At 41.8% G+C, this 26742-nt stretch overlaps 1 protein-coding gene and 1 long non-coding RNA gene across 3 annotated transcripts in view; one reads left to right on the top strand and one right to left on the bottom strand.

Annotated features, from left to right (window-relative positions):
- Positions 1-9520, top strand: part of LOC120310467 — a 41018-nt gene extending 31498 nt beyond the window's left edge. Inside the window, exons 2-3 of the long non-coding RNA XR_005557367.1 lie at positions 8900-9108; positions 9458-9520. This is a non-coding gene — a long non-coding RNA (uncharacterized LOC120310467). The remainder of the gene's footprint in view (positions 1-8899; positions 9109-9457) is intronic.
- A 2993-nt stretch (positions 9521-12513) lies between these two features.
- The window catches only part of LOC120310464 (venom factor-like), a 134378-nt gene continuing 120149 nt past the window's right edge, over positions 12514-26742 (bottom strand). For both annotated transcript variants that reach the window (XM_039348887.1, XM_039348888.1), the window contains 5 exons: positions 26439-26528; positions 24965-25048; positions 23531-23614; positions 21701-21836; positions 12514-12805 (listed from right to left, as the gene is read on the bottom strand). In XM_039348887.1, coding sequence (XP_039204821.1) covers positions 12664-12805; positions 21701-21836; positions 23531-23614; positions 24965-25048; positions 26439-26528 — 536 coding nt within the window. In that variant the 3' untranslated portion in view covers positions 12514-12663. The remainder of the gene's footprint in view (positions 12806-21700; positions 21837-23530; positions 23615-24964; positions 25049-26438; positions 26529-26742) is intronic.

Below are 26742 nucleotides of genomic sequence, written 5' to 3'. Positions count from 1 at the left end.
CTTGGTAATATAGCTCCCAATCTGGGAAACCTAAACCTCCCCTCTCTTTGGCATCCTGTAGTGCCTTTAATTTTGTTCTTGCCTTTTTACCAGACCACACAAATTCTAAGGTTAATTTATTCAGCTCCTTGAAAAAATTCTTGTCTAATTGAATTGGCTCAGGCTGAAACAGGAATATCATTTTAGGTAAGATGTTCATTTTCACTGCGGCAATTCTCCTGAGTAATGAGAGATGTAAATTTTTCCAGTGGTCTAAATCTACTTTTATATTCTTGACCTATTTGCCATAATTGTCTTCTTTAATTGATGAGCAGCAGTTGAAATAACTATCCCTAAATATTTTAATTTGGAAACTACTTGTATACCTAATTTTGCCTCGAGGTTTCCTTTTTGTATGCTAGTCATGTTTTTTGTGATAATCTTTGTTTTGTTCTATTTATTTTCAAACCTGCCAGATCCCCATACTCTTCCAATATTTCGAATAATTTCTGGCCTGATTGTTCTGGGTCTTCTAATATAAATGCTAAGTCGTCTGCATAAGCTTGAAGTTTGTATGTTTCTTTCTTGATTAAAATCAATATTACCTTTAACTTTATCATACTATAAATAACCGTGCCATCCAAACCTTAGTTCATGACCTTCCAAATCAAGTAGCCTCTTATTCTGGAGGTTCACCCACTCTTTTAACCAGGCCAGACAACATGCATCAAAATACAGTTTCAAATCTGGTAAACCCTAAACCCATCTTTCCTTACATCTTGCAATAACTTATATATAATTCTTGGTTTCTTCCCTTGCCGTATGAACTTGGAAATATTCCATTGCCACTGTTTGAATGGAACATCAGTTGCAAGTATTGGTAATGTCTAGAACAGAAAAAGCATCTTTGGTAAAACATTCATCTTGATTACAGAGATCCTACCCAGTAATAATAGATGTAATTTATCCCATTTTTGATAACATTCCAAAGTGGCACATAGTTATTTTGAAACAATTTTATATTTGTATTTGTCAACATAACCCCCAAATAGTTCACCTTTTTTCCTCAACCTTAAATCCCAATTTATTAATCAGTATATCATTAGCCTGAGGTGACATATTCTTAGTCAACATTGTCATGGATGAAAATCTTAAAGAGAAAATCAACTCAAGAAGCTTGGGAAACTCTGAAAAACACAACTATAAAAGTCCTGTCCAGTTCAATATCACTAAAAAAGAAAACCAAGAAAACCAAGAAAAAAACAACATGGTTGCACAAAGAACCCTCAGACCAGTTGAGAGAAAAAAGGATAGGTACAAAAAATGGAAAGAGGGACACGTAAGTAAAGCAGAATACCAACAAATAGTTCGAACCTGCAAAGAATAAGTTAGGAAAACTAAGGCTTTGAACAAGGTAAAACTTGCAATAAATGTCAAAAACAATAAATAAAAGTTTCTTTCAACACATAAAAAACAAGAAAAAAAGTCAAAGAAACAATCGGTCCACTTATGGGAGAAAATGACAAACAAGCAGTAGAGAGAAAGCAGAACTGCTTAATTCATACTTTGCATCTATCTTCTCACAAAAAGAAAACAATACTCAACTTTTCCAAAATAGAACAGTAAATGACAGTTTAAGATTGCAAATTAAAATATGCAAAAATAGGGTAAGAGAACACCTGTCAGTTCTAGAGAGATTCAAATCACTGAGTCCTGATGGACTATATCCTAGAATTCTGAAGGAATTGGCAGATGTGATTTCAGAACCATTGAAACATATCTTTCAAAATTCTTGGAGCACCAGGGAATTATCTGAGGATTGGAAAACAGCCAATGTGGTCCCCATCTTCAAAAAAAGAAAAGAAAAAAAAAACAGATCCAGGAAATTACAGACCAATTAACCTAACATCAATATCTGGGAAGATCTTCAAAAAGATAATCAAACAACAAATCTGTGAAGTACTACAAGCAAAATAGTTATAACCAGTGGTCAACCTGGGTTTGTCAAAAATAGTTCATACCAAACAAATCTTATTTCATTCTTTGACAAAGTGACTAAAATAGTGGATCAGCGAAATACTGTGGACATAATATACTTAGATTTCAATAAAGCATTCGATAAAGTAAACAACCTATTTCTTGGCAAGCTAGAAAAATGTGGGATAGACAGCACACTACCAGATGGATCTGTATCAGGCAACAAATTTTACTCAATGTGTAGTCCTCAATGGAACTATATTTAGATGGAGGGAAGTAAGCAGTTCAGTTTTGGGCCCAATACTCTTCAATATTTTCATAAATGATATAGATGAGGGAATAGAAGGGGGACATCAAATTTGCAGATGACACTAAGCTGGCAGGATTACCCAACACCCCAGAAGACAAGCCCAGGATTCCAAAAGATGTTGACAGACTTCAACAATGGGCCCAAGTGTTCTTTCCATCTCTATTATTCTTTTTTTGTAAACATTTTATTAATTTTCTAATTTTACAGTCATAAATACTTAATAAACAACGTATTCTCTGGGTCCATTGGTAATTCAGTGGTACATATTAACTTTCTCAGTCTAGTTCCAATACCACATCATCCAGTGCTTCCTTGATCCTCTCTTCTTCCAGTAATATGCATTTTTCCATATTGGGCAAATACAAATCTTGTTACTGTTAATACATATACAATTAAATATAGACATCTTCATCGCATTTTCCTGGTACTATACATAATATCAATATTGTCAGTTTATAATATCTTTTCTATCCAAAACATATCTCAATTGCATTTGCACTTAAAATCCATTTGTTCCATCAGTATCCTGTTTTTCCCACTTTTAATTTTTTTTTAATTTTCCATCAATGTTCAAAATATCTCTATTGCTTATCATTTTCTCATAATATATTATATTTGGGTAACCAAAAGCTTCCCTAATTCAAACCCTTTTAGAATTTTCATATTTCCCAACTCATAACGAAATATAATATTCTAGTTAGAAATCCTATCCTAGTTATAATAATACTTTTATTTCTAACAGTTATCTATTTTCTTAACCATATTCAAACATCTGTTTAATAATATAATATCCCATCTCTATCACTTATAGTGTTCTCATAGTAGGCTATATTTGGATAATCAAAAGTTTCCCTCTTGGCATTTTCATATTTCCCTTCTCATACCAAAATATAGTATTCTAGTTGCATATTCTATCTTTCTAGTTATAGTAATCTTTTATTTCTAACAATTATCTATTCTCTTAGCCATGTTCAAACATCTATTTAATAATATAATGTCCCATCTAATGGGTCAAAACCTCTATTTTCTTCAGTCTTACTCTGGCTTTCTTCCTTTGCCAATTAGCTTTCCAAGTCAATGCATTTGAATCTTCAAGTAGTTCTTCCCCTATTTTTGTTTATATTGTTTGAAGTAAGAAGACAATTTGATTAAAGTATTTTTGGAAGAACACTCAGCCCATTTATATTCATTAAACAGCCTCTCTCCTTCTCCAATTTTCCACAATTCTCCTGACAGCTTTATCTTCCATTCAATCAGCTCTTCTTCCTTATCCTCAAATGTGTTCTATGATCTTGACAAGTAAGATATCTCTTCCATTTCTGGTATTATCGCTGCATCTTCTAATTCTTCGTTTGTCTGAGTCTGTCTGTTAATTCCTTCCTTTAGGTCCTCTGTCTTTGGATCTGCTTCCTCTAATTTTCCTTCTATTTTCTGGGTTTTCTGGTTCCTTCTTTGTAGTCATTTTCTGAATTTGTAAGTTTAGATTAAAAAGTTGTTCTTTTATCTTCTTTGCGTTATTTTTAGTCTCATCATGAGCTAAGACAATTGTCTCTTATATTGATTTCAACATAGAAAGAATTTCTTTCTGAGATTCATCAACATTTTCTTGTTAGTATGTGAAGCTAGGGGTTTAGGAGACAAATGTTAGAGATGGTTTTTTTACCATTTAAGACTAAGTGTGGAACATCCATTTTGTTTTTGTATGTGGTCTTTATAGTCCACATATAATTTCAGTCAATTGTCATTTGAACTCCAAATTATCCAGCCTGCCTGTCAGTCCATCATTAGGCCTCCCCTAAACAAATATAAGCAGAGTCCAGGTTTTTCTGTCCAATGAAAAACACGTCCTTTCTGTCCAGTTAGAAAAGAAATAATTAAAAGATATTCATCAATCAAAAGTTTATAATCCAAAGTGTTCCATCATCTCGATCAGTGATGCTTGTTTCTTCTACAGGGGAATAGTTCCATGACACAGCTCTAAAAGTCCGTTAGTATTTATATTCATAATCTAAACAGGCCAATTTCAAAATAGTTTATCATCTCTGCCATGCAGATAAGCAGCCCAAGAGTTTTTTTTTTCCTTCTCCAGCTGCAGTCTTAAAAATGAAAGTTTACAAGGAAAACCAAAGTCTTATCTGAGTCTGGACTTCAGGCTAAATTTCCTTTAAGCATAATAAATTGTAGTGCCAAAGTTCACCACTAGATATCATTAACGCCTTCTTCCAGCTTCAAACTTGTATTGCAAGCTTTTCAAATCTCTTTTTTTTTAAAGTCTCAAAAGCACTTTTAGTCTCCAGATTTCAAGGCTATATATCTATATTGATTCCAAATTAATCTTACAATTTTCTCCATTTCCCCCCAAGTAGTTAGTTTGCCACTTTTTTTCCCTGAGGGAATAGGGCAGAAATTCCCTTTCCCTCTCTCATAGAGGAGGATTCTTTGCTTTGGGCAGTTTTTTCCAGGAAGAAGTCTTAAAATTATAAAGAGAAGATAGAGTCTCACCCAGTTTCATCCACATTGCTCAAAAGTTGCTTGTTAGTGCTTATTTCCTTCGGTTGTCAGCAGCTTCTGACTGGCTACACAAATGTAGCCAATCTTTCCCCTGCTGGTTTGGAGGGCTTCCTTGGATCAAATGAAGGGCTGCCGCCCCTTTGCAATTGAGGGTCCCCTTCTTCTTTGTCACCTCTCTGGGGTGACTTTGACCTTTTTTAGGGTCCCCAGCGGGGCAAAATCGAACACAGAAGACAGAGCCCCATCTTCCTGCACCCATTTCACAAACTGAAAGTCCCCCATCTCTATTATTCTATATTCTAATCTAAACTATATCTCTTTTCAATGTCTCCAAATTATGTTTTATGGCTGTAAGCTGCTCAGATATTAAGATAACAGTTTGCTCTGTGATGAGGCATTGTTTTGCCATTAATTCAGTTGAGTATTCCTATAGTAGATTCTCTGTGTTCCAATTTTTATTGTTATTTTTGGGCTTTGTTTTGGATCCCCTGGAGCAGGTATTTCGGTAGGTTACTTGTAATGGTCACTGACTATCGTTTTGCTGTTCACCAAGAAATAAGAAAAGATTGAATAGTTGTTGTTTTGCCAGCTCTGTTTGGATGTCCCATTCTAGTGTTTCAGATGTATTAGTTTCTCAGAGCTGTACCCCCTCCCCACTACAGGGAGGCAGACCTAATAGCTTGGTCTGCCCCCAGTGACTACTGGACCCAGATGGGTTTCAGAAGGAACTGGGGGTTATAACTGCAGATCTGCTGTGCAATCCAGCTGAGCTCTTAGTTGCTCTTTGGAATAGGAAAGTGACTGAGGCTCTAGATGAGATTGCACCTATACAACCTCTCTTCACCCATAGATCTCTCTGTCCTCTATGGTATACAGAGGAACAGAGAGAGATTATACAGATGAAGAGATGTCTAGAGTGCCTCTGGCAGAAGAGAAGGAATGAACTCAACCAAACATGGGTAGGAGCTGCTATTAAAGCCTATCTCATAGCAATTCATGGGCATAGTGTAAATATGTCTCTGCAGATAATTGACCAGCATCCCTCTTTAAGATAGGCCATCTCCTCCTGGGGAAGGAAGAGACTGAGGTCCACTGAAGGGGCACGCTGAGGAATTTGTGGATTTTCTGGAAAACAAAATCACTCAACTTTGTTCCCAGTTAGATGTCAGCATGGTTGCTGGTCCTGTGGAGGCTCCTGAGGCAGGTTCTTGCCCTGTTATCTGGGAATGGTTTGACCCAGTTGCTCCTGAGAAAGTGGACAGGATCCTAGGGAGTATGTGCGTAAGCATCTGTGTTTTAGACCCTTGTTCCTCCTGGCTTGTGAAAGTTTCCCAGGAGGTGACAGGTGGCAGGACTCTAGCTGTGATTAATACTTCCCTACAGGAGGAGTAGTCCCCCAGCACTGTAAGGAGGCTGTGGTCCACCCTCAAGAAGCCATCACTGGATTCCACCCTGTTGGATAATTTTTACCTGTTTCTAATCTTCCCTTTTTGGGAAGGATTGTTAAGAAGGTGATTGTGCAGCAGCTCCAAAGGTTTCTGGATGAAACAGATTATCTAGACCCCTACCAGTCAGGATTCAGGATATGGGACAGAAATGGCATTGGTTGCACTTTTTGATGATCTCTGGAGGGAATGGGATGGGGGTAGTGCATCCATCCTTGCTCTACTTGACCTCTCAAGGTCAATACCATTGACCATGGTATTCTTCTGGAACTGCTTCAGGGATTGGGAGTGGGGGGACCCAGTGCTATCCTGTTCACTTCCTTCTTCTGTGGCTGCTCCCAGTTGGTGTTAATAGGAGGCAAGAGATCCAGCCCTCACCTACTGTTTTTTGGGGGGTCTCCACTCCTATTTAACATCTACATGAAGCCGCTGAGTGAGATCATCCATCACCATGCTGAAGATACTCAACTGTATAACTCAGTCTGTGGTGAGTTAAGCAATGCCATGACCTCCCTTTCGTAGTGCCTGGAAGCTGTCAGGGGCTGGATGGGGAGCAATGGGTTGAAACTGAACCCTGGCAAGACCAACTGGCTCTGGGTTTGGTGTTCTTTGGCCCATAGAGAATTGCCAACTTTGGTCATGGATGGGTCAGCACTTCCTTCAAACAGACCCTGTGCATAATCTGGGGGTTCTCCTGGGCTCGCAACTCCTGCTCAAAGAGCAGGTGGCAGTTGTGGGCAGGAGGACCTTTGTGCAACTGTGGGTTGTATACCAGTTATACCCTTTCCTGGACCAACATTCCCTACTCATGGTCACTCATGCCCTAGTCACCTCTTGTCTTGACTATTGCAACACCCTCTACATGGGGCTGCCCCTGAAAAGCACCTGGAAGCTCCAGTTGGTGCAAAATGCAGTAGCCTGCATAGTTTTGTGCAAACCTCGGTATGCACATGTGTCACCACTCCTGCAGGAGGAGCGTTGGTTGCCGATTTGCTTTTGGGTGCAATTCAAGTTGCTGGTTGTCACCTTTAAAGCCCTTCATGGCTTGGGATCAGATTATCTGAGGGACCGTCTCCTGCCAGTCACATCTACCCAACCCACTAAAGTAGGGAGGCAAGGAAATACATCTGGTGGGACCCAGAAGAAGGGCCTTCTCCTTGATGGCTCCTTCCCTCTGGAACATCATCCCTCCAGAAATTAGACTGGCCCCCACTCTAACACTCTTTTGAAAGGCCCTGAAGACATGGGCCTGGGGAACCCAGAGCAGGATGAAGCCCATTAAACAGCTGGTATGAATGTGTGTTGTTGCTGGGGAAAAAAAAGTGTACATTAAAGTCCAGCAAAGGACTATAGAAAAAGTCAGCATTCAACCAGTTGATTAGAGTGTAAATCAAAAAGTAAAGAAAAGGTTTAAAAAGCACAATTAAAATCAAAGTGTGCTTAAAAAACAAACAGCTGAAAGAACAATTGGTTAAAGACCCAACCCTCTGATTGCTCCTACCGAGAACTGTGATCTTCAAGATCCCTCTTCTCAGAACGTTCACAATCATCATAGGGTTGTCTTGGGTCATTCCTAGTTTCTCCCATTCTCATCTGGGAAGCAACCCACCAAATAGCTAATTTGGGCAGCATAATCAGCTGTTTGTCAGCAGGAGAAAAAAGATCACTCGCTACTCAGCATTGGGAAGTCTGAAAAAAAGCTTTGATTTATGAATTGGGCAGTATTTGAAATCATATTGGAAGTTTAAGGTAGATCTACAGAATTAGGAACTGAATAGGTGATTCTAAAAAGACAGGCTTTGTAATCTAAGCTTATTCAGGCTTCAAAAATAGCAAATACATGGAGAAACATATTATTGCTGTGTTAAAAGGAACAAATTTAAAACTTGAATAGTGAAGCATTATTTAAAGAAAGATTCTACTAGTAGAATCTATATAGAATGGCATAGTGCTTTAGAGTCCTAGAATCATAGAGCTGTAAGGGACCTTGGGAGTCTTCTAGTCCAACCTCTTGCCCAACCGAGGAGTCCTTATATCATCCCAACAAAAGGTTGTCCAATATTTTCTTGAAAAGTTCCAGCAATGGAACACCCACAATTTCATTGATTAATTATTCTCAATGTCAGAAAATTTCTCCTTAGTTCCAGGCTGGATCTCAGTATGATAAGCTTCCAACAATTTCTTCTTGTCCTGCCCTCAGGTGCTTGGAGACTAGGTTGACCCCTTCTTTCCTGTAACTGCCCTTCAGGTATTGGAAGATGGCTATCATGTCACCCTTAAGCCTTCTCTTCATTAGGCTAAACATAGTTCCTTTAGTCATTCATAATACAATTTAGAATTAGAGTAGAATAACAGAGTTGGAAGGGACCTTGTAGGTCATCTAGTCCAAGCAGGAGACCCTACACCATTTATTTGAGAACAATCTTGCTGCTGCGCCTCTACTTTCCTCCACTCAGAGGGAGCTGAGAAACCCAATCTCCTGCCACCGCTTGAATCAGGAGGACAAGGAGAAAGAGAAGAGCAGTGAGGATTTGTACCAGCTGGCCGGCCAGGCAAGGACTAGGTTGGGGAGGGGGATCATGGCCGCTCAGGTGGTTGCTGCAAGCTGCTCAGCTGGACCACGGACAGTATTGGTTCCTGTGCCTAGCTGACTCCAATTCCACATTTTGCCCCATAGGCGTACAAATGAAGCAAATTCTTCTCCCCCCCCCCAGAGAATGGAAACTTCCGTGTGTCAAGATCTCTTTTGCAAAGAATGGGTGTTTGAACTCGCATGGTATTACGACACCCAGGACCTTCCATTGTCAGCATGAAAAGCATTTGCAAGCTTTTCTTCTCTCCCTCAAAGGAAAGAAACCACGGCAGAGAGAAGACAGATTTTGCAAGGTAAGTGACTCCAGCGCAGCAGGATGGGAGGGGGAAGCAGTTGTGAGGAACGGGGAGGGGAATAGGGTGAATATTGCAGCACCTCTGCGGTCGCTCGTAAGGGCGAACGCCTGCCGTGGTGCTGCAATAGTCATAATTTTGGGACTTGCTCGTAAGCACTAGGAGGTGCTGATCACATAACTTTGAACGAGCGTTAAGTGAATGCTTGTAACTCAGGGATTACCTGTACAAAGCTCTCACCAAAATCCATAACTTCCAAGACAATCAGAAATAGCTAACTGAGATAATTAAAAGCTTTTTCTTCATCTAAAAAAACTAATACAGTTTGCTTCTTGCTGTGTTGCTGTAGGTACTCTAAGACAGAGGTCCCCAACCTTTTGGACACCAGGGACCACTTCTATGGAGAGAAGTTTTTCTGCAGACCAGAGAGTGTGTGGTTTTGTGTGCTGCCTGCATCTCGCAGATGGGGCTTTGCTTGTGAGGAATGATTGCTGGCATGCCGCAGCCTGTACCAGTCCACGGACTGGGGGTTGGGAACCCCTGCTCTAAGACATTCAGAACTGTCCCCACATTGTCCTTTAATTGCTTTTTGGGTAAAAAACCACTTTGGTCTGGATGAATGGATTCCTGAAGATTTTAAGAGTTCCCAAAGAAGAACTGTATACTTTAAATGGAATATATGGAGTTATTGATCACACTCAATCAGTTAAGAGTTTTAGCCAGTAAATCAATCAGTCAAGCATTTGGGTCAGTTCTCTTCTCTGTGTTAAAGACAGATCAAGTGATATATCTGTCCCAGAACCCACAAAACCAAAAGGAATAGTGTATATTAATAAACAGAATTGTCCAACCTGGAGCCCACCAATTTTTCTTAATTTTCAGTTGTTTGGTGGGAATCATATTTCCCCTCAGTGTCTTTCCATTTTTCCATTGGGAAAAAAAACTTGCTTACAAATTATTCTTGTTTTTTGCCTTTAGGAATTATTTAAACAATATTAGAGGAGGGAATAGTTGCGGATAGTGGGTTGTCCTTGTTTCTTGGTTATTTAATTGATTTTATTTTATATGTAGTGGAGCTGGGGTGAGAATGGGGCTGGCTGAGAGGTTTTGCGGAGCCCTGCTGATAAATGAGGAGCTCCGACAGCTGCTGTGGGTCTGGCGGTGAGGTGTAGCTCTGAGGAGGGAAGAAAAGGGAGGAGGCAGCCAATGGGAGGGGAGAGAGAAAGAGACCGGAAGGTGGCGTTTGGCTACATGTCGAGCAGAGCCAGCTGAGTGAAGAGAAAGAGACCAGAAGGTGGCGTTTGGCTGCACATCGAGTAGAGGCAGCTGAGGAAGAGAGAGAAAGAGACTGGAAGGTGGCATTTGGCTGCACGTCAAGTAGAGCCAGTTGAGCGAAGAGAAAGAGACCGGAAGGTGGCGTTTGGCTGCATGTCGAACAGACCCAGCTGAGAAAGAGAGAGAGAGAGAGGGAGTAGCTTAATGGAGCCTGCCATCCAGAGCTAGCTGAGCTAAGAGAGAGAGGGAGAGAGTAGCTTATTGGAGCCTGCCGTCCAGAGCCAGTGAGTGAAGAGATAAAGATAGAATAAGAAGGTGGAGTCTTTGCGTTTTCTGCTTTGTTGTATGCAAGCCGGACGAAGAGGCAGAATAGAGAGTGAGAGTAGCTTGCTGAAGTTTTTATTGTTTTTTTCCTTCATTGCGGGCATGCCAGATGAAGAGAGGGAGAGAGGATAGGTTGGGGAGTTTTATTTCTTCTCACTTGTTGGAGCAAGCTGGGCAGAGAGAGAGCCAGGAAAGAGTTTGACTGGGTTGAGGGTATGTCTTTTAATGGGAAGTAGAGGTGATTTTATAGGATCAACTGGAGGAGGCAAAAAGGGGATAGGGAAGGGAGGAGGGGATTAAGTATAATGAGGGCAGAGAGAGATGAGGAGAGTGGATAAAGGAGGGCCCCTGTGAGCTCCAGAGAGGGACTGATTACCATCGTCTTAGGCAAGTTGCTATCATCAGAGACTACCATCACTCTAGGCAAGTTGCTGTTATCAGAGACTGACTACTATTGGCTTAGGCAAGTTGCTGTCACTGGAGACTGGCTACCATTGTCATAGGCAAGTTACTACTATCAGAGACTGGCTAACATCATCCTAAGCAGGTTGCTTTTACTAGGGACTGACTACTATTGTTGTACACCAGCTGCTGTTACCAGGACCTGACTACCATAATCTCCTATAAGTCTTACTGCCTGAGGTCAACTATCATCAGTCCACGTGAGTTACTGTTGAAAGAGATCGACCATCACCTCCCCATGCGCGTGGCTGCCAACCATGACTGAACATCACTGTGCTACGTGCCCTGTCAAGCAGAGGGGCCAACGTGAGAGACCCCTTGGGCCGGCAGCCAGGCGAAGAGGAGGTCAGGAGGGTCAAGACTTTAAGCAGTCCCTTCAGGGGTGGCACTACATATATTAATACATTCTTTTTAAAAAGCTTCTCAGAGGAGGGTACCTGTAGACAGTCAGTACTCTGATCCTCCTTGATTAATACTTGTTTTTTGCTCTAAAATCAGTATTTCTCATTTTTTTAAATATATTAGTAGGGCTTTTTTGTCAGAGTTCTGGCACCTTTTTTGGATGGAACCTTGTAGGGTAGGCAAGGCGGGTTGTATGACGTGTGTGAGTTCCAGCACTTTATTTATTTATTTATTTTACAAAAAAAGCACTGTACATTAGCAATAGCACTTAGACTTATATACTGCTTCACAGTGCTTTACAGCCCTCTCTAAGCATTTACAGAATCAGCATATTGCCCCCAACAATCTGGGTCCTCATTTTACCGATCTTGGAAGGCTGGAAGGCTGAGACAACCTGGAACCCGTGAAAATCAAACTGCTGGAAGTCAGCAGATTTAGCCTGCAATGCTGCATTTTAATCATTGTGACAGTACTGCTCATTATATATAACTTTGAAGAACATTAAAGTGGGGATAGCTGCAAATTATATTCAATGTTTCTTTTGTGACCCATATATCAACTTGTTATGCAATTTGTAATTGATAGAAAACTATATGCATTGGAGAATTATATATGGGCATGCCTTTGCAATTTGCAGGAAATGAAAAAGCACTTTGAGTTTTGCCTTTGGTAGAAACTCAGCAAAATGCAGAGAGCTATCTATTCAAATTACTGGGATAAAATTACAAGGAAGTAAATTTCTATTCTGCATTTTGTTGAGTTGTGCCACCTAATTCTGTCCCCCAACCTCACCAGTCCCAGTTAATATTGACCCACCTACTCATTCATCCATCACTAAAACTATATAATCTTCTCAGAAAATTTCAATTATTAGATGGATCAGAAGAAAAAAAATAGTAATCTGAAACATCATTACTTATTAATAATCAACAGGACACTAAATAATAAATCAATTATTTTATGTATAAACAAGAAAAATAGCAGAGCAAGATGATAGAAAACTAAAAAATCAAGAGGAAAAGTAACATATATGTATTGGCTCAAAAATCTGTCTTCTGAGAATTTCCTTCCTATCATTGATTCTTCTAAACTTTAAGTAGGGCAGCCAAAAATAGTCAGTGTGTCAGACAACTGAGCAAACTCTTCACACAAATTCTGGAATTCTTCATCCTGACACTCATCTTCATTTGGCCACCTCTCGATCCAGGTGTTCCTTGTAATCAGGTAGGAAATTCTGGAAAGAGGAAAGAGGATAGCTTAAAAATTAGCCCTGCAAGGAAATTAGTTCAACTGTCTTCTGTTGGAGCAATGTGCTGGGCTTGGACTGAATCCAAATATAGTTTTTAATCATTTCATCCTATGAATATAACATTTTAATTTCAATTTTGATTTTAGGGTGAGAGAATAAACTTTTATTTCCCCTAAAATCCAAATCCTGTGACAACTTGAATTCTGGAAAATTCAAATGGCTGCTGTCATAAAACATGATTGCTACAACAATGGAAAAATATACCCTTATGAGTTGTAAGATTTGGCAGTAATACAGATGTGACAAACGAATGAATGAATTCAATGATAAATCAGTTTTAACTCATAGATTGTTTCTCCCCAGTCTAAGAATTTGCGCATTTCAGTTGAGATGTAGAACAGAAAATTGGATATGAATGCTACAGACAGGGCTTTTTTTATCATAGAACGCTCAGAACGGAGTTCCGGCACCCTTTTTGGATGGAACCTTGTAGGGTAGGCAAGGCGGGTTGTATGACGTGAGAGTTCCGGCACCTTTTTTTTTTTTTTTTATAAAAAAAGCATTGGCTACAGATGTATACTATCAACAGAACATAGTAAGTATATTTGTTGAACTCAAATGGAATGAAAAAGAGCTCCAACAGCCCACAGCTAGAATTTCTCAAATTCAAGTAGGCAACGAGAATAGAATGCATCAGGCTTGTGGTAGCTAAGTTCAGGAAGACTTTAAGAAGTGTTAGATAAAAATGAGAAAATTCTTATGTTCCTTTTGACAGTTAAAACACCCAAATAGTATTTTGATATTTTTGAGGTAAATGAATATCATCTCTAATGCTTCCAAAAATACCTAAAACAACAGATGTATGTTCGTAAACATACAGTGATAATCTACTCACTCTCTTTCATGCACATGTTGAGTGTTTAGAGACGAACAACTAGATGCAACCTTTCCCTTATTGAGCCGTCTGTGCTATAAAACAATCGTGGAAATGATTCAGCACAAAGTGAACGGGATGGATGGGCCTAGTAGGTCTGGGTTGCAAACATTTGGGCAACCACTAAATAGTAGCAAAAAAATACAGACAACTTTCATTCTTTGCAGAGTGAAAGATCTCATATGTGCAGATCCTTGCAGGCCAAATCTGGAGGCACTGGGAAACCTGAAATTGTGATAGAAAAGACCCCTCCAGGCAAGTGCAGCTCTTCAGCAGGACATAGAGCATACCAAATGTGTGGCTTGAAGCATCTGGACAAAAGCTTTAGATATTCCCAGAGAGATGCTGGTTGAGGAGATGGTGTTACCCATACATAAAGGAATCTAGAAATCCTAGTTAAGGCTATTCCATAGTCTTCCCCACAATGTCACATCTAACCTACAGAAGTTTTCTGCAGTATATGATAAATCTGAGGAAGAATGATTACTTTTATATTAACAGACCCCTCCACATGGATACCCCCTTGTTGCGGGGAAGGGGCTTGTGTGTTCTGTTGAGATAGAGAGCTATGCTGGAGGTATACCACCAGAAAGTATACCAAGTCAGACAGGTCTCAACTGAGGAGTCAGACTCAGAGGATCCATAAACACAGAATCATGATGAGATAACAGAAAAAGAATCCCATGCCGATCATCTCCCAGGTTAACAATAACCATGGCAATTGCTGTCCTTGGGCAGCTGTCGAAAAATGAGTTACAGGGTTGGAGAAAGACCTGGCAACCTACTCTGCAAAAAACTCAAAATTCTATAGAAAGGGTCTATGTAAAAATTTATGGAAAGTTGTCTCAAACACGTCAGATAGGGTGCCCAATTGCTGAGGCAGCCTATGGCAGAAACAAATGTCTGTGTTGTATATCCAGAGAGCCACATGGAATGTCAGAGGAATGAGTCAGGGTAAATTAGATATTGTCAAATGTGAGATGATCAAGTTGGAAATCGATTTCCTTGGTGTCAGTGAACTACACTGGTTGAACAATAGCTTTTTTCCAGTCTGACAACTTCACTGTCTATTATTCAGAACATGCTACTAGGAGAACAAATGGAGTGGCATTTATTATAAGTAAGAAACCTGCTAGAGCAATGGAAAGCTTCTCAATAGTCAGTGACCAAATTATGATCACAAGAATTCATGCCAAGTCTCTCAACATCACAGTTGTCCAAGTCTATGCCCCAGTGACTACTGCAACAGATCTGGAAATAGAGGGATTTTATGTCATGGTCCAATAAACAATGAAACAAGTGCCCCTAAAAAACGTTTACATTCTGGATGATTTTAATGCAAATGTTGGCAAACAAACAGGAACAGGCATCACTGGTTGTTTTGAACTAAGTGAGAGAGTCTTTTGGCAGGTAATTGTTTGGTTCAATTTTGCCAAGATTTAGGATCATGAATAGATGGTTCAAACAGCACAAGTACCACTTATACACTTGGACCTCACCAAATGAACTTCACCGTAATCAGACTGACTATGTCCTATGTGTCATAGATTGACCAGCTCAGTCCTTGTGTTTAAGACATATCCAAATGCTGATCGCAGTTGAGATCATGAATTGTTAATGGCAAAGATTAAAGTCAAACTGTGCACCATCAAAAAGGCAATGCCTCCAAAGAAGACTGATGTCACCAAAATCCCAACTATATATACAATAGAGGTGAAAAATAAGTTTGAACTACTGGACACTGCTGACAAGATGCCTGAGGAACTGTGATATGAAATTCAATCAAACATTATTGGAATCACAGAAGATACAACACAAGAAGCCATAGAAAAAGTGCAGGTGGCTCTCAGATGAAACCATCAAAATAGCTGAGCAAAGAAAAGCAACCAAGGCAGCAGGCAAATGGGAAGAAGCAGGAAGACTGAATGCAGCTTTCCAGAGGGCAACAAGGAAAGACAATGAACTTTACTGGGATGAGCGATGTAAACAGCTTGAAGTGGACTACATGAAGGGTCACTCCAGGAATGCATTTATGCAAATAAAAAAAAATCAGAGTATCATTTATTGCTTGTAGAGGCATCATTAAAAACAAGTAAGGGAAAGAACTATCTGACCAACAAGAAATCAAGAACAGATGGCAAGAATATACAGAAGAGCTGCAGGCAGGTAGCAAAGGGGCCCAGCCTCAGGATGAGGAGGAAAGAGAAGTAGAAAGTAGTCTCCAAGGCCTGGATTCTAAAACATATGAAGAATGGCTACAGGACTTGGGTTTGGCTAGTCTAAAGAAAAGAAGAAATAGGGGTGACATAATAACAGTATTCCAGTATTTGAGAGGCTGCCACAAAGAAGAGGGGGTCAAATTATTCTCCAAAGCACCATAGGGCAGGACAAGAAACAATGGTTGGAAACTGACCAAAGAGAGAAGCAACCTGGAATTAAGGAGAAACTTCCTAACAGTGAGGACAATTAACCACTGGAACAGCTTGCCTCCAGAAATCGTGGACTCTCCATCACTGGAGATTTTTAAGAAGAGGCTAGACCAGACATGTCAAACACAAGGCCTGGAGGCCGGATGCGGCCCACAAAGTGGTTTCATGTGGCCCACGAAGCCATCCTGGAAACAGTGAGGGAACGGCTCCCGCTGCCTTGGCCCTGCTGCGTCAGCCCCACCCCCTGGGTGCATGCTGGGGAGGTGTCACCCTTTGTGAGGAATGAAGAAATGTACCATCACCTGGAAGTGACCCGCAAATGGCCCTCGCCTATTTCACATATCCAGCTTGATGGGCTCTGGGGGAGGGGTTTTGGCAGGCAGCGGGGTGCTCTCCTCACAGCACCAAGAACTGAGCTGGGTGGCGCAAATCTGATGAGAAGTGCAATGCTGCCTAGCCCCCAGCCTGCCCAGTTTCAGCAGGCAGCAAGATGCAAAGTTGGCAAGCTTCGCACCGCTTGACTCAACCTCTCGGCGCTGTGAGGAAAGTGCCCCGCTGTCTGCTGAAACCACGTCCACCCAGTAGGCCACACCCACTCCATCCATACCCACCCAGTAGGCCTCACTCATCCTGGCCACACCCACGCAGCCCCCTGAGGGCAACTGCAATGCTGATGTGGTCCTCAATGAAATTGAGTTTGACACCCCTGGGCTAGACAGTCACTTGTCTAAGACGGTAGAGGTTTTCCTGCTCGAGCGGGGGGATGGATTAGAAGACCTCAAAGAATATTCTATTCTATTCTATTCTATTCTATTCTATTCTATTCTATTCTATTCTATTCTATTCTAAACCGGCCATCCTTAAGGAAGAGATCATATGGGTGATGAGCCAACTCCCAAACAACAAGATTCTAGGTGCTGACACTTTCCCTGCAGAATTACTGAGACCTGTACCACACAGAGTCATTAGAGACCTGTGCCAGAAAATCTAGGCAACCAATTCATGGTCACAGGATTGGAAAAGCCCAGTGTTCATTCCACTGCCAAAAAAAAAGGGATGACTCTCCCTTTGATTGCTCCAATTATCACACAATTGCTCTCATCTCTCACATCAGCAAGGTTCTGCTTAAAATTATACAACAATGTCTAACACCAACCATTGAAAGGGAATTACCAGAGGTCCAAGCCAGCTTCTCAAGAGGTTGTGATACCCATGACCATATTGCAAATCTGCTCTGGATCATCAAAAAAATCTTGAAAATATCAAAAGATCATTTACATGTGTTTTATTGATTACATGAAAGTCTTTGATTGTGTTGATAATGAGAAGCCATGGAGAGCCCTACAAGACCTAGGGCTACTAGCACAATTGCTCAAGTTAGTGCAATCACTGTACACAAATCAGGAAGCCACTGTAGGAACACCATATGGAGAAACCAATTGATTTAAGATAGAGCAGGGGTGTCAAACTCAATTTCATTGAGGACCGCATCAGCATTGTGGTTGCCCTCGGGGGCCAAGTGGGTGTGGCCAGGGTGGGTGCAGCCTACTGGGTGGGTGTGGATGGAGTGGGTGTGGCCTACTGGGTGGGCGTGGCCAGCTCTACATCATGTGGGGGCCGGGGTAGGAGTGGGACAAATCTGAGGGTCTCTGGCAGAAGAGACATGGTCCACTGGAGGAGCCTCACTGTTCCTCCCAGGACATGCAGGGGGGGGCTCAATGGTGGTGTGGGCTGCCGGGAGCCCTGGACAGCAGAGGTCAAATGCCCAGCCTGGCTCTTGAGCACCCGCGGCACCAAGCCCAGCCCCACTTCCCCAAGGGGGTGCCCAGCTGCATTTACCTCATCCTCAAAGCTGCTGCTGCTGTGCTTGCTCTCCTTACCCAGATTGCTCATGATGGGTACGAAGGCAAAGTCAGAGGGAGGCCCATTCCCTCTCTATGGGAGGAGACCCAGCTTTGTATCCAAAGCTTCCTTAGCAATAGATGGGAGACCCCCAGGATAGACCAGAGGAGGGGGTAATGAGATGGTGAAAAGGCAGCAGGGCAGGACTAAGGCAGGACATCCCTCAGACCCTCCCTCTCCTTCTTTCCTTCTTTCCTAAGTACAGAATGGTGGGAAAATATCTGAGACGAGGGAGCGAGAAAAACAGGCAAGAAATGCAGCTGAAGAGGTGTCACCCTTTGTGAGGAATGAAGAAATGCACCATCTCCTGGAAATGGCCAGCAAATGGCCCTCACCTACTTCACATATCTGGCTTGGTGGACTCTGGGGGAGGGGATGCCATGAGCAGCGTGATGCCGTCCAGCCCCCAGCCTGCCCGGTTTCAACAGGCAGCGAGGCGCTTTCCTCACAGCGTTGAGAGGTTGAGCCAGGCAGTGCAAAGCTCACCAGCTTTGCAGCTTGCTGCCTGCTGAAACTGGGCAGGCTGGGGGCTAGGCAGCATTGGACTTCTCATCAGATTCGTGCCACCCGTCTCAGCTCTTGGCGCTATGAGGAGAGCGCCCCACTGCCTGCTGGGAGCTAGCCTCGCATTTCTTTTGGGATTTGCCCCGCCCGGCTTAGCCTCTCGACACTGTGAAGAGAGCGCCCCACTGCCTGCCGAAACCCTTCCCCCAGAGCCCATCAAGCCGGATATGTGAAATAGGCGAGGGCCATTTGCTGGCCACTTCCAGGTGATGGTGCATTTTTTCATTCCTCACAAAAGATGACACCTTCCCAGCATGCACCAGGGGGTGGGGCCGACATGGTAGGGGCTGGTTCCTCGCTGTTTCCAGACGGCCTTTGGAGCTAAGACCGAATGCGTTTCAGCATAGATGGCCACCACAAAATTATACATTGGCTCCTGGCAGGCCTGGGCCAGGGCCAAGGCAGCAGGAACTGTTCCCTCACTGTTTCCAGGATGGCTTCGTGGGCCACATGAAACCACTTTGTGGGCTGCATCTGGCCCCCGGGCCTTGTGTTTGACATGTCTGAGATAGAGAAATGAGTGTTACAAGGTTGCATTCTCTCCCCTTTCTTATTCAACCTGTGTGCCAAAATGATCATGAGGAAGTTAGATTTTGAAGAATAAAAAACTGAGGTAAAGATTGGTGCAAGAAATATCAACCATCTTTGATATACTGATGATACAATTCTCAGAAACCAAAGAATGTCTGGAAAATGGATCCAGGAGATACAGACAATCTGCCTGACATCGATACCTGGGAAGATCGTGGAAAAGATAATCAAGCAACAGATCTGCGAACACCTAGAAGCAAGCAAAGTTACAACCAAAAGCCAATATGGGTTTGTGAAAAACAGATCATGTTTTTCTTATTTTATTCTTTGACAAAGTGATTAAATTAGTGAACCAGCAAAATGCTGTGGACATGGTATACTTGGATTTCAATAAGGCATTTAGCAGTGTAGAGCACAACCTAAATCTTGGTAAGCTTAAAAACCAGGCAGGGCACCCCACTGCGACTTTCTTCACCATCGCCGCCACTGCCATCATTGCTGCCATCGCCCCACAAGGCTGAGGCAACTTAAAAACCAGGCAGGCCACACACACCCTCTGTTCCTTTCTTTGCCATCGCTGCCACTGCAATCGCCGCTGCCATCACCCCAGGCCGAGGCAGCTTCAGACACCAGGCAGGCTGCCCCCCCTCCACTACGTGCCTTTCTTTGCCACCGCCGCCATCGCTGCCACCATTGCTGCCACCATCGCCACCCCCCCATGAGGCTGGACAGCCAGTGAGTGAATGCTACCTCGTTGGGGCCTGCTGAGGCCAGCGGCCAGCAGAGGCAGCTTCAGACATCAGGTTGCCCTCCTCCTCCTCCTCCCCTGCATAGCTGGGTGCTGAAACTTACCACTGTCCGCTCGTGCTCACTCACTCGCTGTCTGTATCAAATGCTGTTTCCACCCAAAGTTGCTCCTTTTATAGCCTCACCCCGCCCAGATCTCTCACCTATTCCCAGACTCCACATGTGCGGAGAGGGGGAGGGGAGCAGCTTGGCCTGGCATCCCTCTATCATTGGCAATGGTGCACATGCCAACAGAGACAGCTATGTGTGCTGCCTGTGGCACATGTGCCATAGGTTCGCCACCAAGTGTATAGGGACTAGAAGACCTCCAAGGTCCCTTCCAACTCTTATTCTGTTATCTTTTAAATAAAATCAAAGAAGTAAGAATATTGGTTTCTTCCTGAACATGAAAAAAAAAAAATCGAAGCTCATGACTACTGTAAGGAAAGGAAATATCAAAATAGAAATTGATGGTGAAGAGAGAGAATGTGTGGAAAACTTCACTTTCCTAGGAAGAAAGTGGTGAATGCAGCCCAGAAATAAAACAACAGATTGCACTGAGTTGGACAGTAATGATAAACGTGAACCGAATATGGAAAAACAAGGACATCAGCCTGGCAACCAAATGTAGGTTAGTCCCCTCTATTGTGTTCTCCAAAGTTACTTATGGTTGTGAAAGCTGGGCCTTAAAAAAGTAACGCAGGTAGAAAATCCCTTGTTTGAGCTGTGGTGCAGCACATGTGACTAACAAGCAAGTACTGGAGTGTATAACACCAGAGATGTCACTAGAAGACAAAATCACGAAACTGAGTCTCACTTACTTTGGCCACATCATGTGGGGGAATTCACTAGAGAAAGCAATTATGTTTGGAAGAATTAGTGGTAAAAGGAAACCAGGTCATCAAAGAACACGGTGGCTGAACATTATCAAAGTTGACACTAGCCAGAACATAGAAAAACTCAAATAAATAGTGCAAGATCAGAAGATGTGGAGAGACCTGTACCATAGCCTAATGTCTATAGAGATTCTCAGTTATCCAGGTCATTGTTGTCCCAAAAGTGCTTTTTGAAAAGGCAATAAAATCCCTTTGCCTTTTGAAAAAACTCCTTTGGGACCTGAACCATAACATTGCCAAAAGCTGATTCGACTAAACGGATAGCATTATCATCATCATCATATTAATAGATTCAGATTATGGTTGCTTTCAAAGATGTAACACAACATTCTATGCTACTGTAGATATGACAGGGGGGACATGATAGCAGTATTCCAATATCTCAGGGGCGGCCATAAAGAAGAGGGAATCAAGCTATTTTCCAAAGCACCTGAAGGCAGGACAAGAAACAACCGGTGGAAACTAATCAAGGAGAGAAGCAACCTAGAACTAAAGAGAAATTTCCTGACAGTGAGAGCAATTAATCAGTGGAACAACCTGCCTCCAGAAGCAGTAAATGCTCCAACACTGGAAGTTTTTAAGAAGAGACTGGACAGCCATTTGTCCGAAATGGTGTAGGGTTTCCTGCCTGAGCAGGGGGTTGGACTAGATGACCTCCAAGGTCCCTTCCAACTTTACTACTACTACTACTACTACTACTACTACTACTACTACTATTATTATTATTATTATTATTATTATTATTATTATTATATTGTTAGGTGTTCTGTGGATTTGATAGCAAAAAAACAAAGTCTATAAAATTTTAGAAAGTTAAAAATATTAGTGAAATACGTACTCATCTTTCTTGTGCCACAGGTCACTTCTCAGACCCCAGATCAGATAATCATTGTTCACCTTCAGATTCAGAGCCTCCTGGCATTTCCTTTGACTGACATACTGGCGGGGCTTTGCTTGTGGATTTCGGTCAGTGCCTGCAGAAATTAGACAAAATCTGAATATATATTTCAATAGGGAAATGTTCTTGCTGTACATTGGCAAATAATGTTATGTAACCAGAGAAGAGGGAATAACTGTATTTAGTGAGAGCATTGGTTCTTTCTTCAACTGCTACTGAACCATATTTATCACTCATCTTCTCTACCTTTTTCCTCCGAATGGTCAATTATAAACCACAACAGATACTGTAGCACCTGACACTGAAAAACCACTGATGACTCACCCCAACCCACTGATAATTCACACCTTCCAATGACCCTGACCTGAAGTAACATCCCCATCACAAGCCTCTCTCTGAACACTCATCACATGACCCTCACTTGACACATTGGTTAAAGCCCTTATAAATAGAAGAGCACTAACACAGACATCACCTAACTTCCACTGAAGGTGTTACCTAGCCTGGTAATGAAATATTTAGAAACCAACCCACAAGCTTGGAGAATGAACCTTCACCCTCATCCTACACCCGAGCTACAGATATTCGCCACTATTGCAAAACTGAAAAACCAGTTCCCTATCTCAGTACTGGAGCACTTTTCAGGCTAGCCTCATCTGTCTGTGGATCATCCAGAGAAGATTTCTGTCAACAGAAGTGAAAGGGGGGCCATTGGCAACTCCACTACAACAGATCCTTCCCACACTCGTTGAAAGATCTTCTGACTCACTGGAGCAGATTGATCAGGAAACAAAAAACTGATAGAATGATAAAAATGACTCCTCCCTCTTTTTCTGGTGTAACTCATCCCTAATTCCTCATCCTCACAGATAAAATCCTGAATCCTTATATAAAACAGAAACACAGAAAAAAGAGTGAAGAGATCAATTTAAAGGCATGCTTCTCTTACAAGCAAAAGAATGCACCAGACCTGCATCTATTTGTGCATCCTTACTGTAAAGAGAAGCATTAAAAGGGAAATTTTGCTTTAAGAAACATTGATTTGTTAAGTTGTATGTTATCCCATATTCCTTTTGATAATTCATAAAGATATGAATAAGGGAAGTTTGAAGGAATTACTGAAATACATTTGTGAGGATGATGAATCTTAAAGTGTTACAAAAATTTCTGGGAAATATTCACTATGCACATTTTGAGAGAACTTCTATCTGACTGCCAATGGGGAGTACTTTGCTGTTCCATAGAAATGCGAGTTTCTGTGCAATAAAATATTTTCTACTGACACTTGAGCCACTGGGTTTTTAATGGCTGCCCTCTTTTACATTTTGAGAGAACTACAGCTCTCTTACGCAAGGAAAATTCTAGGAAACACTGACATTCTGACCATAAAGATTCAGTAGGTAGGTGAAATTCCCCCTATATCTCGGTAACTCCCACCCTGTTGGCCTTCTAGAAAGCTTCAAGAGCTGGCTTCAAGCCCTTGGGTTAGGGTGATTGGGCTCCTGTCAGATACATTTGGGGATATGGATGATATCAGCTGGATTCAGCATCTGTTCTTGCTTTTTATTCTTTTTTCCTATTCCAATAGTGATTTTGCTATATTGCATTTATTATTTTGTTTGATTCTTATTGTACATTGTCAATAATTAAGAGGGGGTGGCATGTGAATAAATCAAATCAAATAAACTAATGTGAACTTTAAAATGGGGTTCAAATGACTTTCAACTTTCACTACCTAATATTTACTTTGCTTTAGGGAAAAATTCTTACCTCTTTTAACAACTTCTAAAATGTCCATGACATAGATATCACTAGCATCTTTTTCTTCTATGCGAAGCAACTTGGCTTTGTAGACTTTTAAGAACAAAGACAGAAACAATACTCGTTAAGACAGCTGATTATTTTTCACCATGAGTGGTATAATCAGTGAGGCACAGGTGCTTCTAGTTGTCTATGGGGATTCTCATTCATCCAGGTCATGATTACCCCAAACATGCTATTCCAAAAGGCAACTGGATTTTCTTTCTTACCAAGAAAGTCCAGCTACTTTTCAGAAAAACAGCTTTGGGACAGGTACTGTTAACGTTTCCACCTAGACTATGGGCACTTCCAGGCTGGATCTTTATGGCAGTCCAGAATCCCTCAGGTAGGGCCATTGAGTACTAGCTCCATCGTGGGGTACATGGAAGCAAATTGTGTATTTCTCTTGAGGCGCCATGGTTCTATGAATGTGATAGTGTTATCAGTCATGTGAGGTAGTCCAGACAGGAAGCAAGGCCAGATGGACTAAAACTACTTTATTGTAAGCTTGCATTAACAGAATCTTGCAAGACTGGAAGTACATTACTTCCCTGTCCCGTTTACAGCCCAAGAAACTAGGGAGGATCTTTTGGGAGACGTTTGCCACACCTGAATTCCTTTTGTAGGCTAAGCTGCCCCCTATCCAGTCATCTCCCAAGGTCATTCCCAGATACCATTACAGGCTTGTTGGAATGACCTTGGGAGACAAGAGGAGGACCTGCAGCCTACCTAGGCAACGGGCTGATGAGAGGCAGCTCAGTCTGTGGGGGTGGGAAAAGCACAGGAAGTGTGTCAGAGGGGACCCTCCCTAGTTTTCCGGAGACTAGAAAGAGAGGATGGGAGAAATACTTCCAGTCTTCAAGAATCCACTTAATGTAACCTTATGCTAAAGATTCTTCTGATGCACCCGGCTGCTCTTCTTGTCTGGACTACCTCCAAGGGCTAACAGTAAGCTTCCAAGCAGTCCTTTCCCCCACTTGTGAAAACTTTCACCTCACTCCACCTCACAGTACTGTAGTGTTTAGCCCCTGGGTTTGGGGATGGGGCCATGCAGATGATTGCAGTTTGGCTTCATGCTGCTTTTTGAAGGATTGAGATTGAAAACAGTGGAAGTGAGGAGCATGGAAATGTTCTCTGAATCTCAGTCCTTTGGCTCTGCTTACTCCTTGATTCAGATCCATTTCCAGGAGCCATGAACTATTATCCAACACCGGAGGTCTATAACACACCAACAAGCAGCACCATGTAAACTAGAAAAATATCACTCCAGGAGGGTAAAAAAAAACTGATTATGAATAAGTTCAAAATGGCTGCTCCAAATTATGACTTCTTGATAGTTAAAAGTAGACCATTAACAATGAAAGACACCACCACTTTATTAATAAGATTCTACAATATAAATACCATAATCCACATTTGGCCCGCAGGCTTGTTGAATTCGTAACCGCAGAGTAACATCATTCTGCTTATTGAGGAAGGAACAGGTTTCTTCAGGAGGAGAAAAGAGAAGACAACATGTTGGATTGATTGTTGAGGATACATGTTCCCATTAAAAGACATTGCTAGGGCAAAAAGTAGCCAGCACAGAGCAACTAACATCTCATTTTTAGAAGATATGTGTTTGATAAGAAACAAATAACACTAATTTAATTGCGAGACCCTACTATCTAGAGCACAGGTGTCAAACTCACTGCGTCATGTGATGTGTCATGACGTATCATGACTTTTTTCACATTGCTGGAGCTGGAGTGGCTGCGGCCTCTGCATGATGCAACCGGCGGGCCAGCAGTTTGACATCCCTGATCTAAAGCTAATCTACATAATTACTTAATAATGTGGCATTTGAGGGTGAAATGCGGTATTTCAAATGCTTGCACTGTCTTATGTTCTCTGAAGAGAAAATCGCATAAGATTTGTACTGTATTTAAGGAGCAAAGAAAGGACCGGGTTTTTCAAAAGCAACTCTAATACCAGGTTTATTATGCTCGGAAATAATAATTCAGTAATAACAGAATAATAGAGTTGGAAGGGACCTTGGAAGTCTTCTAATCCAATTCCCTGTTCAGGCAGGAAACCTTATACTATTTCAGACAAATGATTGTCCAATCTCTTCTTAAAAACCTCCAGTATTGGAGCAACCACTTTCTGGAGGCAAGTCATTCCACCTATTAATTGTTCTAACTGTCAGGAAATTTCTCCTTAGTTCTAGGTTGCTTCTCTCTTTGGTTAGTTTCCATCTGTTGCTTCTTGTCCTGCCTTCAGGTGCTTTGGAGAATAGGCTGACCCCTCATCTTTGTGATAGCCCCTTAGATATTGGAACACTGCTATCATATCACCCCAGTCCTTCTTTTCACTAGACTACACAAAGTCAATTCCTGCAACTATTCTTCATATATTTTAGCCTCCAGCCCCCTAATCATCTTTGTTGATCTTCTCTGCACTCTTTCCAGAGTTTGCACATCTTTTTTTATATTATGGTGACCACAACTGGATGCAGTATTCCAAGTGTGGTCTTACAAAGCATTATAAAGTGCTACTAATACTTCACATGATCTTGATTCCATCTCTCTGTTAATGCAGCCTAGGATTGCATTGGCTTTTTTGGAGGCTGCAGCACACTGCTGGCTCATATTTAAATGATTGTCCAGTAGGACTCCAAGACCCCTCTCACAGTTATTAGTATTGAACCAATATCACCTATACTCTACCTGTGCACTTGGTTTTTCTTATCTAAATGTAGAACCTTATTTTTTCTCTACATTGAATTTCATTTTGCTAGATAAGCCCCAGTGTTCAAGTCTATTGAGATTCATCTGGATTTTGAGCCTTTCTTCCGGGGTGTTGGCTATTTCTGCCAGCTTGGTGTATCCCAACTTACCTTCTGCACACCGGCAAACGCTACCGTGACATATTTTATTCAGAAGGCCTGTTCCTTTATCTGGATGGTAGAACTTGGTGCATTTTTCACCTAAAGGAAGAATTAAAAGTTATATCCATATATCACATCAAGAAATTTATGATTATAGATATAATTACTTGGAAGAACAAAGAATAACCCATTTTTCTCAAGAAGATTTCCAATTTGGGGCACATCTGACCTGACAGTGCAATGGAAACTTATTAAGAATGTTGATTGGCTGACTGAGTTTTGTTAAGCATTTACCCAAGAAGCACAGAGCCCT

Source organism: Crotalus tigris, unplaced genomic scaffold, assembly GCF_016545835.1.
Source record: "Crotalus tigris isolate CLP2741 ecotype Arizona unplaced genomic scaffold, ASM1654583v1 scf7180000018197.359167, whole genome shotgun sequence".
Classification (NCBI taxonomy): domain Eukaryota; kingdom Metazoa; phylum Chordata; class Lepidosauria; order Squamata; family Viperidae; genus Crotalus; species Crotalus tigris.
This window is presented reverse-complemented; position numbering and strand designations above follow the sequence as displayed.